Genomic DNA, 18341 nt, shown 5'->3' with positions numbered 1-18341 from the left:
TGTGTGTGTGTGTGTGTGTGTGTGTGTGTGCAAGGGTAACTTTGATAGGTGTTTTGACAATCTCAAACCTGTACCACCACCATCACCCCCCCGCAACCCTCAGACAGGTCTGCTTGTACATATCAGGGAGTCTAAGAAGATTAGTCTTTGGCAAAGAGTGCAGTGGTCAGTGTGCTAGGGCTCCCTCTTGTTGTGTTTAATCTGATAGCATCAACTAATAAAATCTAAAGCCTTAATCTGTGCTTGGAATATTCGGTTTTAGCTACCTTGTATTCAATTAAGTATGATGTCATTCTATCGCAACCCCTGTTAATTGCTTATTCGACTGTTCTGTTCACTACGGACACACACTGCAGTTGTCTGGATACACACATCAGGCCTCCATCTCGCCACCTCATGGGAGACTCGGGACTTACACAGTCAGTGTTGATACTGTTTAAGAACCGCAACAGTTGTAGCTCCCTTGCAAGTAAACGCATCAAAGGCTGTTGGTGCTAACAGCTGGCCTAGAACCTCACACACACCAGTATCATTGCACTGTAGGAGCCTCCTGTTCCCAGGTTGAAGGGAACAGGAACGAATGAACAAAAAGGAATATTGACTGAAGAAAAGTTGGCGATTGCTGGCTCATATCTCCAATGGGAATTGTATATAATGAATTGAGTTCCACGTGTTCTGATGAAATTTTTTAAATGGTTTCTATCACATTTTAGTGGTTGTTGAAGGTTTGTGTTTTACTGTAGTGGACAACACTGTGTACTTGTCTTTGTCATGGAATCTCACTACGAATGTGTGGTATAAAACATAAAGATTGTGTCTCAGAATCTATTTTGGTCTTAAATGTTATGCATTTAGGGCAATGTGTTCAATATTGTAGGTGGTGTGGATTACCATGTTTTGTAGAGATCTTTTTTTTTTTTCCCCGTTTTCCTATTTACACCAAGTGACAGGAATATGTAGACGATCTGATGATAGAGGTTGCCAAGCAGAAAAATCATTTTTCCATCTAGCTTGCTTCATAGGGAAAAAATGCAAAACTTCGGATTCCTCCCTATGTTCATGTTGGGTAGTTTTTTAATTTTCCAGGACAATGTTCCATTGAATAATAGTCCTTGTTTTGCTCTTTGCTGTAGAGAAGCCAGTGCCTTCCCTGCCTGCGGCTGGGCTTTCATTGGAGAAGTGACTTTGATGTCTATGCAAGCTCTTTTCTACCAGCTTACCAGCCTGCATCAAATAGTTGTTTGAACTCTCATGTAGCTCGTTTTTGTGTACATAGTGTTATTTAGCACCTTTTGGAAATTGAACCATCTGAAATGTTTGATTGCTTGTGTTGAATTCTAGCAGGTACATTGTACTTGTATCATAGAAAACAATGTTTGTAGACTGATATTAAGTTGCATTTAGTTTCACTGAATCTATTTTTCTACTGTCGCCTCAAAAAGGTGCATAACAGTGGTCAACTTTGGCATCCTCAAAATAAACTGGTTTGATATTATGAAAGTCACATGATTTCAACTGTTTTGTGCAAACAAACTTTATTAGGAACTTGAACCCACATAAAACAATGCTGTTCTAGAGCGCTCTGGAAGAGGCCATGGAGAGAAACAAAAAAACATCTGAGGCTACCACATAACTTATTCAGAAACATAATTCAATTGAGAAGGCAAGATATAGCTTATGGCCTAGATATACCCCCCCCTTCCCCCCCCCCCTCCGGCCACGCCAGGGTTCTGTAATATTCTGTGAAATCACTTATTTAAATGGGTTTACTGGTCATCAGCAGAAACACAATCTCAACATTCATGCAGCTTTATGTGAAAAACATTCGCATCAGTTAACCTCTTTCAAACATCCAGTGCTGAATTTTGGTTATAAAAACATCAGTGTGCATTAAATGTTTCAAGTCAACTTTAATGTGCTTCACTGCATCACTACCAATCAACAGAATAGAAAAGTGGCACAACCCCAAAGTCCTGATGTAACATTTCAGTTAGTGGACGTCAAAGTTTAATTCACTAATTGTTCATTGGTTGCAGCTAAAGAAAAAGTTGTTTATTCAAAAAAAAAAAAAAAAAAAAAGATCTTCACGTTCATCCGCGGCACCATATGATGGCAGCGATATGGATCCTTGTTACTGGTAGCTTGCGTTGGTTCTGCGACGTTTTCTGTCCCGCAGTTCATCAAAAAACTGTTGTATGGCCTCTGCTGTAACGACCTGATAGAGATGGAAGGTTTGCAGAAAGTCGGAGACAATTAGCACGCCCAGTAGCACTGATGTGTGCAACCAAACAGGGGATTGTGGGTAAATAATTCCAACCAGTCTTACCTTGTCTTCAGCAGCATGTTGGTGTAAAAATGCGGTGATGGCTGTCATCAGCTCGTTGTAACCTAATGAAATATGACAACTAGTTTCAATCAAGTTTCACTAGATGTCCTCTGAGGGAAAATACGTGATTCTGTTAGTTTTAACTGCTCACCATAAATGACCTCCAGCTGCTGCACCCTGTTCATCGAGCTCGTCAATGCCATCAGCGGGTGCTGCCCAAACGGCATGTCTAAGCCTCTGTTCTCGTAGGCCAGGACCGAGTCGGACTGATCCAGAAGAAACTGTACCTGGGCGGCCACGTAAGCTCTCTGTGCACCGATGCGACACACATTTAAAGGCACATTCATTAAGAAAAGAACTGGGATTAAATGGAGAAAGTGCTGCTCTCGTGACCAACCTTGCAGCTTGTGCACGAGCAAAGTGTGGAGCGCCAAGTGTACGGCCAGAACACGGCCCCCCTTCTTGGTTTATCCCGGTTCTGGACCTGCAGCTCCTTCAGCTTGCACTCTGCGCTGTTGGTCATTTCCTCATGAGTCCTTTTGCAAGAAGAACCGTTTGCGGCCGTCTTAAGAAAGGAACAACACAGGAAGGGAGTAATTTATGGTGTTTTGACGGACAGGAAGAACATGATAACACCTCAGTTGTGTGAAACATGTCCGTGCAGCACTGCAAACTCACCCGGGGAAGTCTCGGGGCGACTGATTGGGCGATGAAAATCACCAGTTTACAGTAAGCTGCCCTGTGAAGCCTGGCCAAAGCTGTCTACAGAGCGGGAGAAGCAGGGCCTCGTGGGTCATTTCTCCTCTAATTACCCAGAGGAGGGGAAAGCACAGTAACAGGAGCCTTGCTTTACCGTCCTGCCCCATCTAGTGGCTGGATGGCTACCAACAACAGCTGCCTCGCATGAAACGATGATGGACAGAGATGCTCCCGATTCATTTTTACATATGTTTCAATGTCTTTTACACCTTGACCACTTAAAATTGACCGTATATTGAACTTAATTTAATGGCATGTACTTTGATTGAAAAACTTATGATGATCCAAAACAGATTTCTTTCAATAGCGAATGATACACCGATATAAAAAAAAGGTATCAGGAGCATGTTTGCTACTTCTCCAGGCCCGATATGGATATTTTAAAATGAAATGACCTCATGACACCAGGGCGCCGATACTCAAACTACACAGTGAGCAGTGCCAACAAGAAAGTCTCAGCCTCTTCATTTTTTCTTCTTACTTGACTAATTCCAAACTGATGTCACGCACTTAGTGTCACTCTCCTGGCAAATAATGAAACAAATCATAACAAATGAGAGCATTTTTACAGACGCCATAATTGATGTAAATATCTTAAGTTTCTTTAGAATTGTTGACTTCATTGTTTTTGTTCTTGTTGTTGTTTTTTTCTAATCTGGCAGCATCTCTCCGGGACCTCACTTTGGGACGCCCTGGTTTGAAGGAGGATAGAAATAAATAACTGAAAGTAGCACTTGCAGTATGTACAGTAAAGTGCTCGCTTAGTTCATTTAGGGACCCAAAAAAAAAAAGAAAAGAAAAGACAACTGTAAATAAAATGCTTAATGGGTCAGTGTTAGAAAAGGGTCAAATTAAGCCTGGGCTGTATCCCAAATATCTCTCCCAATTTACTACGAGGACTACTTTATCTACTATCTGCCGTTTCACTGAGGCTCTAAATAATGAATGTAAAATGTATGCGCTACCTAGTGCCCTGAAAAAAGCTCCACAATAGAGGTAAGTTATGACGAGACACTCACATTTCTGGTGTATTAAAAAAACGATAATCCATAAATGTCAGAAATCTGACAAAGAGCCCGTGGAGAGTAAAACTCGAGTACTTTCCCAGCTGCTGAACAGGAGCGTCTCTTTACTTCACCGGCTACTCACGTCAAGTTTGATTGTACGTTTTGACAATGATCACTAGATACCTACGTGACATTTCAGAATTAAATATTCAAAGATTTTTGTTGATTATGTTGATTAAACTCCAAATTATGTTGGAAAAAGATTAAAGGTCTAGTAGGGTACAGTCAGAATGTGTCTTACAGCAGCTTTAATGTTTAAAAAATACATCAGAAAATACAGTACTCTGGAACTTTTAAGTTTCTTACGGATCTTAAACAGGTTTATTGCTAACAAGGAGCTAAAGTGGCCCCGCTGTGACCGCAGACATTAAATGAAGCTCATCGTAGTGACGCCGGAAGTCGCGCACCTGTCAGTCTGTCCGGAGCTTAACGTTACCTTTGCATTTAAACTTAAAAATAGTTTGCAAAGCTTCTTCATATTAAACAAAACATCTGTGTTTTCTGCAATAATTCAAATCAGATGTAAGAATCTATTAACCCTTGGTTGAAGGACCCCGTGGCGATGCTAACCTCTGGATCGGCCTACAACAATACGTTATCCCTGGCAGCTGAGAGGTGAAGAAGGTCCCACGAGTGTTTCTCTCACCTCCTGGTTCATGTGCTCAACACTGGTGCACGGCTCTTCATCCTTGTTTTGACTCGGCTGTGAATGTTCCACCTTCTCGTCTCTTTCCTCCACATCGACCTCTACCTCCCCCTCTTCAGGTGACACTAGAGAGACAAGTGGATCTTATGTTGCTTTTTTTTTTTTTTTTTTTTTTTTTTTAAACACAAGAATTTTTTTTCTCTCCAAGCAGCTCAGGAGAAGAAGTCACCTGCATAGCGAGCGGCATACGTCCACAGGAATGGAGCCTTGTTCATGCAGGCCTCACATACCATCTCCTGCAGCTCCTCAGGTTCCACCATGGTGCAGCCAAGGTGCTGTCAGAGAAAACAGGACTAAATACAGAGCTCAGGGTTGAGCATGAGAGAGAGGGGGAGAGTTAACAGACTCACCCTGGTATGAAACCAGTCCTCACAGATGACACACTGAATCATCTCATCGTTGACCTGGTGAGTCACAGAATCACAGATGACAAACAATTCCAAAATATTATGAATTCCATTTATTTTGGGGGACAAAAAGAAGTACCCGATCATCTGCATCTGGGTAAGGCCGGTCGCATGTACAGTAGCAGCCGTAGAAGTTGTGATTGTAGAGATTTTTTACATTGTCGTCATCTTTCACCTGCGGATGTAAAAGGGACCAACCCCCAAAAAAGGCACATCAGACGAGCTGGGAGAGGAGACAGAGAACGGGTAAGACACAAATCAGGGGACTCACGGGAGCGAGCTGGCACTGAAAATCCCCAAACTTGCTGTTCCCACAATCACAGCGGAAATTTCTACCGGGGGGGGAGTAAGAAAAGGAGTTAAGCAATAAACCCGCAGGACTGAGTTTGCGTGATCAGGTTTTTAGTTGTTTTTCTTCTACCTTTTGGTGTAGAGTTCAAAGATATCGTGTCCATCGTGGCATTTATTGGCACAGGCGAGGCAAACCCCAGCAGGCTCGGCGGCGTTGGGGGTACAGGTGCTGCAGGCGAACACAGCCTGTCTCTTCACGTAGCCCTGCAAACAAACACGTTATTGGCAAGTTATTATCCAACATCGAAAGGGAATAACAATCGTCAATCAGGAAAATTAGTGGAGCTAAAAATTGGCGAGGACCAGACATTACAATGCATGTCGCGACACGATTTTGTCATTAGATTACAACATGATTATATTCAACACTACATAATTTACTGATAAAATGAGTGGTTTACTTACATACACATCACATTATAGTGATAACAGAGCAAATTGCGACAAAATGATGTTCATTAACTTTTCATTTTAATCCATTACTATATTTCCACACTGTTGCTGAACAGAGTCAATTCAACCACAGCATCATCTGAAATACGGCTGCAATATCAAATATGGTGTCAGAATATAATTTTATATTGAAATATTGATAAAATATCAATGCAAGTGGCTGAAAAATCGATACAGCATTGTGGGGAAAAATATCGCGATATTTCTGTATTGAATTTATCGTTCATCCATCAAACTGACTGCAGTGATCATTTCACTCCCCACAGAAACAGCAAAGAATAAATGCTAGAACTACGGGGTGCGACTGCAACGACCACACACTCAACGCTTCATTGCGCGGCTCTAATTTAAACAAAGCAGCGTATGAATGCAGCGGTGCAGGAAGCTTTTCTTACCCGGGGATAGGAGCAGTTCTCTGGGTCGCTTCCAGCCAGCACACAGAAAGCCCTGTCCAGGTCTTCTTCGTTTGCAAGAACAGCGTCAATATTTGGCTCACTTGTATGTGCGGTCATCTTTTAGTATGAAACAAAAGTTTGTTTCATAAAAAAAGAAAGAAAGAAAAGAAGAAATGTCCACGCTACAGGGACAACAATGTTTACAATGTCTGATGTTCCGGGCGGGAGTTTGGGCCAAGACCACGTGAGGAAGTGACGTAACTCCGTGATTCTTCTTCCTCTTCTTGTTTAAATCACAAGGCTGAATTTTACTACAGCTGTAACGTTCAAGGGGGGGGGGGGGGGGCAGAATACGATATACTACTTCATCAAAATTGGAGAAAATATACCAATGATTATTTCTATTTGTGACATGAGGTTGTTTTTGTTTTGTCCCAGAGCGGACAGTCTGGATAAAGCTGGATATCAAACTTTTTTTAAAGCTATGTGATACCTGTACTTTGACAATACTGATACAAAATGGGTTAATTATTCTTTCTTCCTCGATCATTACACTTCCGGATATATCACCCAACACAGCCATTAGTTATATGTTTATTACAAGTAAATAAAGTGTATAATGCGGACCGATATTCTACAAAAAATCCACAATCATTAAAAAAATTGTGATACTATAGATATGAATAGAGTATTATTATCAGTAATTTGGAATTAGCGTTCAAATCTCTGCTTGCTCTACAGCTACTGGTTGCATCTGCTTGTCTTGTTCTCTTTTTGACAGAAAATATATGAATTATTTATCAGGAAAAAGAAGGAGAAACTGTTTTCCATCCCTAAATGAATTGCAACCCCGGCCAGTTACAACATTCCACGCCGGTCCCACACTCTTCCTTCCTTGAATACAAATCTGTATTTCCACGTCATGTGCAGTGCCCACTCTTTGATTCCACTGATCTTAACAAATACTATAGTGTCTCACGTCGCTTGTGAATAAAAACAACTACATTTATTTTAACAGAACTCTCAAAACGTTCTTGTTTTTTATTTCATAATTTCTAGGCTTTTTTTTCTTCAAAAGAAACAAGCTACTGATGGGTAAAGTTCAATACGGTGGAGTGAAATCAGAAAATCTTCCTAACTGCAAATACCAAAGTAAGAAAAAAACAAAAGAAAAGGGAAATAAGTAAAATATTACTTTCCACCGTTGGTAGCGGGCGAGCCTGTAACTTCGAAATAAGATAGGAAGCTCTACTGTATGTTCGAGTGGTTGTCCAGTAGATGGCACCAGTGCACCTCGGACTGTAGTCCAGCTCTCCATTGAATCCCGCTGACAATTGAAGGATCGGTACATTACGTAAACTGGGATGGTTTGTATGTTCATGATCACACAAAAAGCACCGAATAGTGTTTGTAGTAGTAGTAGTAGTTGTAGTAATAGTAGTAGTAGCACTAGTAGCAGCAGTAAAAGTAGTAAAATAAAAGCTTTAGCATCAGCTTTATATGAAATTTATAAGTGTCAGTTATAAGAATTCTATTTGACATCTGTTTCACAAAATGTTCCAAGGCAGTTTCATTCACTGAATGTAGAATGTACCTAATGATATGAACAGGTCGGGGAAATACTTTGAAATAGTTCAAAGAAATGTAACTGACTTATGATCTTCGGCTATTCTTGTCAAACTGCGTCCCTACATGTATCAATTATCATTACCATAAAAGAAAAAAGGATTTTTTTTTTTTTTTTTTGCGGAGTCAGAGGGAAACTTACTTAAACATATTTGGATTTTGAAGGCTTATGGCCGGTTGTCTTTATTCATCCAAAACTATATGAATTTATTATTATGCTCTGAAGAGGAAACTCCAGTTAATTCATCCGTCTGCTGCTCAACCTCGCATCCAGGATGAAAAGATGAAACGCGTCCACTGAACTTCACTGCCCTTACCGCGTTGCCTTTACAGGCCGTCGGAAATCTTGCAAATCCTAAACAGATTTCAATATGGAGCAACACAGAATGAATTTCGGGGATTTATTGTGTTCGACACTCTTGTTGACCTTTGAACATTAGTTGGGAAACCAATTAACTGATTAACAAATGTCCGACACACCCATTGAGGCATATCTGTGACCTAACATGTATTCGCACAAGATGATTGGACTTAGAAGCTGGAATGTTAAGCTATATTTTCAAAGTGACTTATGGAGAAATTCATCGAGTTGGCAAGGCAACTGCGGAAATGTGACCGGGGTAAAATAAATAAATAAATAAATAAATAAATAAATAGTAAAACTGTGTGTTTTCCGAGCTGCCAGTGGAGGCGGTATCAGTCTCCTCGATCCTGGGTGTGTGCAGTCAGTTGAGCTCAGAGACAGAGGGAGAAAACACCAGGAACATCACAACGTGAGTCCAGCTGAGCCTGTCATCTGTCACCTTGTCTGAAAACTTCCACTCTTCCGCGGACCCAGAATGGGAAACTACCCGAGCTAGTTTCTGAAGAGGACGGAGATTCAGGGTGCTAAAACTACCAGGTTAGTTAGCTCCCCACAGCCTCTCCTTGCCAGCATTATTCACAGAGAAGCTTCATGTTTTCTCGAACTAGCTAGCGACTTACTCGTATGGTATTTGGAGGTGGCACAGTCCCGTTCAGTCATTTAACCATGTTAGCCAGCTGACTTGCGTTTCCTTATCTCATACATTTGGCTAGCAGGGCATATCACAACCCAGCTAGCCTGCTAACATTAGCTGTTGAAGTTAGCTTAAAAGGGGTCCGCGCGTGTGTTTCGCTGATGCTCAACATTCAGTGTAAAATGACATTTGAATGCTAGGTAAAGTTAGCTGGGAGGTATTCGAGCTCCAGGGGGCACCGAGGTAGCAAGCGCCACTTCGAGCTGTGCTTTAAGCGAGTCATGAAGTTGAGTTTTCCTTCTTTTGAGAGAAGACACAGAGGTTTCCTGTTTGTCCTCCTCCCCAGGTTGAACCTTCAGTCACATCATCCGGAGAGGGACCAGGAGCACGGTGGAGATGCAGACCTTCCTGAAAGGCCGGAGAGTCGGCTACTGGCTCAGCGAGAAGAAGATGAAGAAGCTGAATTTCCAGGCGTTTGCTGATCTGTGCAGGTATGTAGCTTTGACGCTTGGCACCTAGGGGAGGTCACTGAAGAGCAACAGTGACAGGTTAACGTGCATTCACACAGTAGGTTAATATCTATAAGCATTTGTGTCCCAGTGTTTAGGCAGTATGAAGTAATGTAAGGATCATGACCTTCACTCTTTTGTAGTTCTCATGCAGACTGTACCTATCGTACTATCACCATCATCCCCTGTTGCATTTGAGCTTATACTCAAATTGAATTTAAAATATTTTTAATAGTATGCATGCATGTTACAGGTGGGTGATTTACACCTTAACCCTTTTTTTGCAGCAACAGTACAAATGGTGCTATGGTCATGATGCCACAAAACACTGTTACTACTCATCACATCAGCATGCTGTCGCAAGAGACGTGCAAGCATGAATATTAATGCAAAAAATGTAATATTCAATTTATTTTATTGTAAGGATTAATTGTGTGATCAAAAATGTCATACATGACGATAAAGCCGCAGACTGTCATAACAAAGAGTCTGGATCTGACAAATGAGTCATAAAAGACTGAAACAAAGGAGCAATTATTGAAATGGTTAATTTTCTCAAGATTGACTCATTGTATTTTTTATTTTTACAGCTTTTATTCTGGTCGTCATTAAACAGTAACAGTGAATTTGCTATGAAAATTATAATGAAAATACTTGCATTATCCATAATCTAATTCCAGAAAAAAACAAATGAAAAAGATTTTTTTTTAAAAGATATTAAGATTATGAGCATATGGTTCACAGCAAACCTTTTTTTATCAAGAGTTGGATTTAGTGCGATGTTGCGATATGGCCCAGCCCCAAGGGTAGATGGTACAGGTATAAGTCAAGCGTTCCGTTGGAGAAAAGCGCGGTACATTGTGTTTGTTATGTCTTGAATCTCTGCTTGTTGAGACATGGCGCTCCGTCAAGAAGACAGCAGGGAGGGAATGTGTGCAGTTAAGATACTGTATGCGCAACAGGACATGTAGCAAAAACAGTTGCGCTGCATCCATTTTGCTGAAGCAGTGAAATGTTCAGGCAGGTGCGTGTGGGTGGGAAAGTCCTTATTTCACCAAGTCAGCCTTTGTCCATTACAGTATCTTATATTGATTGTAATTGGAAGAGTGTGATAAAAGATGCCAGCCTTGGCGTATCATCAGTAGTTGTGAGACACTTTTGCTTCTAGACGTAGACGTCTCTATCTAGATATGTAGTCATAATATGAACTGCTTCAAGGGTGCGATACTGATGTTCTCTCAGCTTCCCATCACAAGCTTGGAGAATCAATGTTATCATGTTGCGGCTTATCCACCTTCAGCAGAGCAAAAAGTTATATAAGTTGTCATTAAGTTGGGTGTGAATTTCCTGAACAGATGTGAATTTGTGGCGTCTTAACTCACCTTGTATATTGGATCGGGGGAGAGCTCCGAGGTGAGATGGTGTGTGTCAGCACGTATGGAGTTTGACGGCTGCAGTTGTTAACGTAAATGTTACTGTGAGAAGGGTTCACAGGATTCCCCCCCCCCCCTCGCAAGAGGGTTGTTACTTCACAGGGTGACCTGATTGAGACAGATTACCACGCTGTAATCTACAAAACATTTTTAATCTTTAACTCCCCCCCACCATACCCCCACCCATACGTACACACACACACACATACAATTCCCTCTCTGGGTCACAGCGTTCCCCAGATCTGCACTGAAGGCTGCTGTCTGAAGAGGAAGAGTGCTAAAATATATCGCATTTCAGTTTCTTTATACAATACAAACACCATCACGTTGAGATGGTTAAGAGTCACGATGCGTAATATAAGCTGTCACATGGAAGGTCATCCATGACGAAATGTCCCCTGCCATCTAGTTAGTTCTCTTTTTACTGACATGTTTACCCTGTCATACAAGAAAATAAAAGTCATCTGCCAGAGGAAGGAAAATATGGAACTTGGATAATCTCCCTATGTATGATGACTCTTTATCTGGACCGGCTTTTGTCGCATCCATCACAGCTTCTTTAGATTTTTACACTTTTTGAATTTCCTCCTCTGAAAACCTGACTTGATGAAATTGGGCAACTGTCGGACTTGTGTGGCTTTATTATCTCCACTAACTATTCTTAGTTTATACACAGTGTGCCAGTATTACACTCCCGTGATTGAGTGGCCAGGTTTGTTCCCTTTCATCATATGGCTTGCAGCTGACATTTTGACTGCTTCCTCCCTGTCTCGTGCAGCTGGACACGATGAGAGTCCTGCTGGTCAGTGACCGGCAACGCTCTCTCAGCAAAGCTTTAGAGGGTTTTTTTTGGGAGATTTTTGTGTCCCACACAACTGTCTGCTGCTATATCAGATTTGTAAAATTGCGATTCCCTTGAGAGTCACCTGCTAAAACAACATTTAATCATATGAAAATATTGTCACAAAGATCCGCCAGGACAAGGCTAATGCTCTCTAGCACAACACATCGGATTAGATGACATTGACCATATGTTTGTCCTGTTTTTCCTCTATTGAGCATCATTCAAACTCTATTGGCTCAATGTTAGCAAATGCATCAACAGTATACGAACAGTCAGATGTTGCCTCACCTGATGATGCTGTTATTTCTGTCCCTGTTATCATCAGACTGAATCATACGCGTTACCTCAGCCAAGTAGGTTATGTTTTCACTTGCATCTGTTGGTTTGTGTTTCTGTCAGCCAACAGGATTAAACTAAAACTACAAAATTCTGTCAAAGGGTGCACAATGGGCCAAGGAGGAAGCCATTATATTTCAAGTCGGGCCTGTTTCACATCCCAAAATACAACACTTTTTGACACTGACCTTGCTGGAGGACTTTACACAGCGTTGATACTGTTTTCAAATCATTCTAATCATTTGCTGTGCTGAGCTGGACCGTATTTTCTTAACACTCTAACACTCATAAACTACTCAACATGTTAATGTGCATTTGAGTTCCACAGTTACAGTTGAGTTCCTCTTATGTAAATGAGAAACCTGGTTTCCGTAAAGTGACAGGGGATTCGTTAAACCGTTAACCCCGATTCTCAGACGTATAGTAATTATCGAAAACATAATTTCTGTATGCAAAAAGACTTTTTTTCCCCAAACATTGAGAATCCAGTCGTTTTGTTACGATCCCCTGTAATAATCTGCCACGTTTCCCAATTTACATTTTGTCACCTTCTTAAAATAACCACATGTCATTTTTCAAAGTTTTTCTGAAAACACAAAAACCTGCAGACAAAACATCATAAGGAGTCGATTTAAGCAAAAAAAAAAGGATTGTCAAAAAAAGGCTCGGGCAATTAATTTAAGAAGGTGTTTGTGTATTTACATTCATTCATCTGCACACATAATGTTCATGCTTATCACTGAATTTGTTGTTAGTAGAAATCTGTTTAATCACTGCTACTTACAAGTATTCACTGTTTTAAAAGTAGCAAGTAATTGCACAAAAATAATGCTTTCAAAAGTCAAAAATTTGGATTAATTTACAATTGTTTTGAAATCATATTGTAGCTCTTTGATTGATTTGAACCAGGAGGTGCCAAGCGACTCCTGCCCAAACATTTATTTAATAACTGGCATTTTAATTTGCTTTGTCCAAGAACAAAAGCAAAATGTAAGCCTGACCTGAGGAGTGCATAAGATGCAGCAGAGTGTCTGGAAGAAACTGGAGATCACTACACATCCATCCATCCATCCATTTTCTATACTGCTTATCTATTAAGGTTCCGGGGGGGCATTGGGTGAGAGGCGGGTTCACCCTGGACAGGCTGCAAGTCCATCGCAGGGCCATCGGGAGCAATTAGGGGCTCAGTATCTTGCTCAAGGATACTTGAACCAGCGACCCTTTGGTCGTTAGATGGCCACACTACCTCTAAAGCCATGCCACCCCAGGATTACTACACAGAGCTGTTTAAAAGTATGCTAATGTTTGACCAAATAGATTTACTTCACCCAAAAAGTTTATTAGGCCTCTCAAGAACTCACAAAGAAGTACTTTTAAAGACACTAAAAGATGGTTTTTCACCACTGCGCCATTTCTTTGTGACTCCAAAATGCAGAAAGAGACAGCCATGTATGTTTAGCTTAGAGCTAATGGAGCCCTGATGCCACAAATTACAATCAACAGCATCAATATTCACTGTTGGGATGAAGTATCACTTTTAAGTAGCCAGGTTACTGAAATTCGTGTTTCCCAGATTCCCTGTGATTCCACAGTACCTCCGTGCACCAACTACCACACTTGCTGACTTGTAATCTTTAACTAGTTCTCAAACACTGTAATACAGGCGTCATATCTCTGGTGCACCATAAATACCGAACTTTAGGGTTTATAGTTAATGGATATGTGATACTGTCTTTGACTATGAAATGGTGTAATGAAATGTGTTGTGTTTCATAATACCTCCATAGTTCTTTAGTGTATTCATGCCTGTTCAAATACTTGTGAGCGTGTCCCGATTGTCGGCTGGGTCATCTCCTCATCCCTTTGATTCTTTTGGCTCTGTAAGAGTATCGGAGAGCGGACCATCTCCATGGCTTAGACAGGCTGAAACTGAAGGCTCCATTCACATCACATGAAACGAGCCAGCTGCAGTATTAAATATCCACATTGTTGTGAAGTGGTGAATGGCTGCACTGCTGTTGCCATGGGGCTGTAACCTCAAAAACGACTGTGCTGGACAGGCTGAGTTGGTGGTGCTCTTCTGTTTTGTTTTGTTTTTTCAGTTTTTGTTGTTGTTTTTTTGTTTTTGTCCTCTGTTTTTGCAAAGTCCCCCAACGAGGAATTGTATAATGTCGGCCAAACAAGTTTTTCTTGTTTTATTTTGCTTAACCCTGTACAACTCATTTGTAACCCAACAAAGACAGACAGGACACTTGACAAACAAGCTCCACCAGGTTTCGCGCAAACGTTCTCTTTTGTAATTTATGTTAAGGCAAATGTTTTAGCTCTCAATGGATGAGTAAGATGTTTCCCTATAAAATGACATATGTAGGGGGAAAAAAAACATCCTTCTAATGGAAAGAAAATATTCCCACATTAAATCATTTTTCATAAATTTTGAGTTGCTATGTTACTGCTGTGCAGCGTCAGAGAAGATGAGAAGACATCTGTCCAGTTTCCTCCTGTGAACAGTTTTGTGATCTACACATTATCACCTCCTGTAAGAATTCCACCCGTATAGGGAGTCTGCTGGTTGCCAAGCAACAGATATTTATCCAAAGACTAGTATGTGTGATAGTTGGAATGAATATTTTCCAGCTATGTGGTGGGATGTAGTGTTACTGTCACACTGATCCTACTTTGCTGTCTTGCCATCAGGTTTATTTATGTAGTAATTAATGTGGTATATTTAATTTTTAATTTCTAGGATTATGATCGCTTGTCAAGGGGCTTTTGTGAGTTGTCTTGGTTTCTGTTTTGAAGAGGAACTATTTTTTCCATACAATTGAACAGCAGCTTCATATGATAAAGGGAAACAAATTCAAAGAGCTCAACTAGTGTAAAATAGTGTTGCACAATTAATCAAACAGCAATGTCAGCCTGTGTGGTTATATACATGTTAAAAAGACACAATCGTATTTTGAACAGTACTGCACAAATGTTGCAGAAGTGGTTGGATCTTGTAAAGCATGGTTTTTGCTCTTCCTTTGATCTATTTTAGAACATGACATTTTAATGTAAAAAGACAGTTAAACTTTGTATGTTTGAGTTGCAAATTCTGAAATTATAAGTAATGTATTTTGAATTTTGTTTGTGTGTGTTTTTCTTAGATAACCAAGCAGCCTTGCAACATGAAACCCTTACTTTATTGTACCACACTATTGTACACAATGATCACAGTGTAACCTTTGCACCAAATTGTGCAAAACCAGAGAAAATTAGAAAAACACAGTGAAGTACTTTATTGCAAATGATGGTATCGGTATGATTTTTTTTTTTTATGCCTCGATGGCGTGTCGGGGTATTTTCCTTCTTTTAGCACATGTACCTTTGGCATTGTGTGGGACGGTACTGTGTAAATATCACACATCCTGCATCTTTTCTGCTTCTAAGAACTATGGAAGCATTTTATTTCTGAAAGTTACTGACAATTACTTCTGTCTGTTTTTTTTTCCCCAGGAAAAGAGGAATAGAAGTTGTTCAGGTAAGTCTACATCATGTTTTTTTTTGGTACTGTACAAAAAAATGTAACAGTATGAGTCATTTGTCTTGGTGAATTTAGATTATTGATCACTGACAGTTTCAGATTTGTCCTGAGCACTGCTACAAGTCTATTACCTCCTACATGTCTGATGTATTTCCCCACACACACACACACACACACACACACACACACACACAAATTCACACACACACACACACACTAATATTAGTATTTTAAAGAGAAGAATGTACTGTGGGAATTGGTGTACCTCACACACACTTGGGCCAATTTGCTTACAGTTCTTTATTATCATTTTTTCACAAGTACAGTTTATGATTCACAAACCACATTATTAATTATTGTGTATTAGATTTGATCAGGCCTCTTCCTGTTATTTTCTAGTCGTTTGGGGGTGCTGTAAATGGTAATGGTTACCCATCCAAAGCGTTATTGTTCCTCTTCCAATCCATAGTGATAGAAGTTATTTTAGTATATGAGCAGCTGCAGGGTTTTTTTTGTTTTTTTTTGTACGGGCTACCAATAATTACAGCCACTAAAAGAAGTATTCTGGGAACTATGGTGCCAAAAGGGATAATACACTATGTAGAAATTTTTTTGGTTCATCAAAAGATGGCCGATGGGTTCTGTTTAGTGAAATGTAGGCTGCAGGGAAGTGAAAAACTTGTTCATTACTGCATATTACCCTATGTACGAGAGTGAGCGAGTGCACACACCCAATACAGTAGATAGTACCAATTGTTCCTAAGTCGTGGGAGCTCAGTGCTGAAAAGCACTTGTCAGTTAAAGTGCTCTCCTAGATTGAGAAGACATTATCTGAGCTTTTCTCTCATTCACTGGTGTTCTTTTTATGCTGTCTCTCATCTACTTGGGGGGTTCTTTTTTTTTTTTTCTTCCTTACATTTGAACGTGAATCTTCCCCCTCGCTGTGCTGACGATATCAGCACACCCTGTAAGAGCCTGGTCGTGGGAATAGTCCCAAAGTAAGCATGCTTTGTCCCCTACTGTGCTTTCAGACCCTCCTGGGAGACAGCAGATCCTCACAGAGCTATGGGGGCACCCAGATACTAGCACAGCCACCCATTTTCTGTCTTTCCTAGACTACTTGATTTCCATTGGGTTTTCCTCCTCCTCCTCCTCCTCCCAATCAGCACAAACTGTCTCTATATATTTTGATGTGCTGTCGTTGCCAGTTGAGACAGCTCAGTTACATAGACACCCAGGGGTGTTTTTGTGTTCACATCAGTGACTCGAGCCTCTGAGATGCACCCAATGCCAGTCAGTGCCTATACTGGAATGGCCACATTACAATCAAAGATAATGGCAGCCATTGTGATGGCTTGGCCTTGTGATACAAAGCTGTCCACTCCAATTCCACTTGTGAATTTTTTGTTCAATAATCTTTTGACTGTCCCTAAGATTGTTTTCAAATCAATGCCACTTTAAACAGGCAACTAAAAAAACAACAACAACAAAAAAACATGTCATGGGAAAGTCATCTGTCTACTAGTAGAATCAATTAATTGATTAAAAATAAAAAACAAACCTTTTGATTGTTTTTTAGTAGTTTGAAGAAGTATGTCACCACAGGAATGATGGTCTGTTTCTGACTTGTGCTGGGAGATGAGCCAAGAGCGATGTTTTAACTTGTCGTGCTGTACCTGATTATTTGTGTCTTTTCTTTGTGACTGTCAACCTTGACTATTCAGAGGGCGTTCTTCTCTATTAGTATGGACCAATTAACAGATAAATCAAGAAAATAAGTGTCCAGATTGGTCGTTAATGCAAATAAAAGTGAGTTGCAGCCCTAAAATCTACTTTATCGAAAGGGAGAAGATGAAATATTTCAACCTAGAGATATGCGGTAATTGCCAGCAGAGGTTGGATCCTCCAGGGGTTTGACTGTAGCCATGACGTTCCCCTTATGTGAAAAGATCTTTGCTAAATCTGGCAGCCCAAGGGAGGTCATTTTATATTTCCAGTTCTTGTGTGGGAAAACCATTTACATGTACCCATCAGGAGGCACTAACTCAAAACAGGGGTTCTTTTGTTTTTTTGTACTATATATAAGTACTAAATATAATTGCTTCATCAGGCACTAGCAGCTTCCCACTCCTACTACTTTTGAAGTATCACATTATTACACTCTTCAGGCCTCTACTTTTCATCCCTCCATCCTTCCTCACCCCTCTCTAATCGATTTTTGCAGCAGCAGCTCATCAATACTGGCCCTTTAGCCTTCAGCTCTTGAGAGCCATCCTCCCGCTGCTCTGTGCATTATCACAGAGCTGACCAGATTAACGCACCAGGCTCGGCCTTGGGGAAGCCCACACTTGCTCTCACAGCGAGAACCCATCACAAGAAATGACCATCATTTGAGTGGGCAGTCTAAAAAAGTTATTGAGTTATCGTTTTTTATTACGTGGTAAGTGTTACGGAATTTAAAGAGAATTTCCGGAGTGTCACTGTACCTCGCCCACATATTGAATTTATGGAGGCTGGCAACAACAGACTGTCTATAGATTATACTTAGTGGTCCTTCTGCCAACCATGATCTCAAGAACGCTGCTTGGTGGCATTCACAAAATAT

General features: G+C 40.6%; 2 protein-coding genes across 3 annotated transcripts in view; one reads left to right on the top strand and one right to left on the bottom strand.

Annotated features, from left to right (window-relative positions):
* Nucleotides 1-1719: 1719 nt before the first annotated feature.
* Nucleotides 1720-6705, bottom strand: LOC147246598 (putative E3 ubiquitin-protein ligase UBR7). Its single transcript, XM_086182390.1, has 11 exons — nt 6465-6705; nt 5687-5820; nt 5537-5597; nt 5345-5440; nt 5209-5262; nt 5028-5133; nt 4799-4923; nt 2724-2891; nt 2478-2634; nt 2327-2388; nt 1720-2215 (listed from the first exon to the last, which is right to left on the bottom strand). The coding sequence occupies exons 1-11, from the start codon at nt 6579-6581 to the stop codon at nt 2132-2134; spliced, it is 1164 nt and encodes a 387-aa protein (XP_086038516.1). The 5' UTR covers nt 6582-6705; the 3' UTR covers nt 1720-2131.
* Nucleotides 6706-8767: 2062 nt separating this feature from the next.
* LOC147246597 (inositol-tetrakisphosphate 1-kinase-like) overlaps nt 8768-18341 on the top strand; it is a 34746-nt gene continuing 25172 nt past the window's right edge. The window contains exons 1-3 of one of the 2 annotated variants that reach the window (XM_086183176.1): nt 8768-8863; nt 9435-9579; nt 15709-15733. In XM_086183176.1, the coding sequence (XP_086039302.1) occupies nt 9485-9579; nt 15709-15733 (120 nt within the window). In that variant the 5' untranslated portion in view covers nt 8768-8863; nt 9435-9484. Of the gene's footprint in view, nt 8992-9434; nt 9580-15708; nt 15734-18341 lie in introns of both variants that reach the window. The other variant, XM_086183175.1, reaches the window with a different exon arrangement.

The sequence above is a fragment of the Aulostomus chinensis genome, chromosome 17 (genome assembly GCF_037954235.1).
Source record: "Aulostomus chinensis isolate RoL2024-O1b breed Wild chromosome 17, RoL_Achi_v1.0, whole genome shotgun sequence".
Taxonomy (NCBI): Eukaryota; Metazoa; Chordata; class Actinopteri; order Syngnathiformes; family Aulostomidae; genus Aulostomus; species Aulostomus chinensis.
This window is presented reverse-complemented; position numbering and strand designations above follow the sequence as displayed.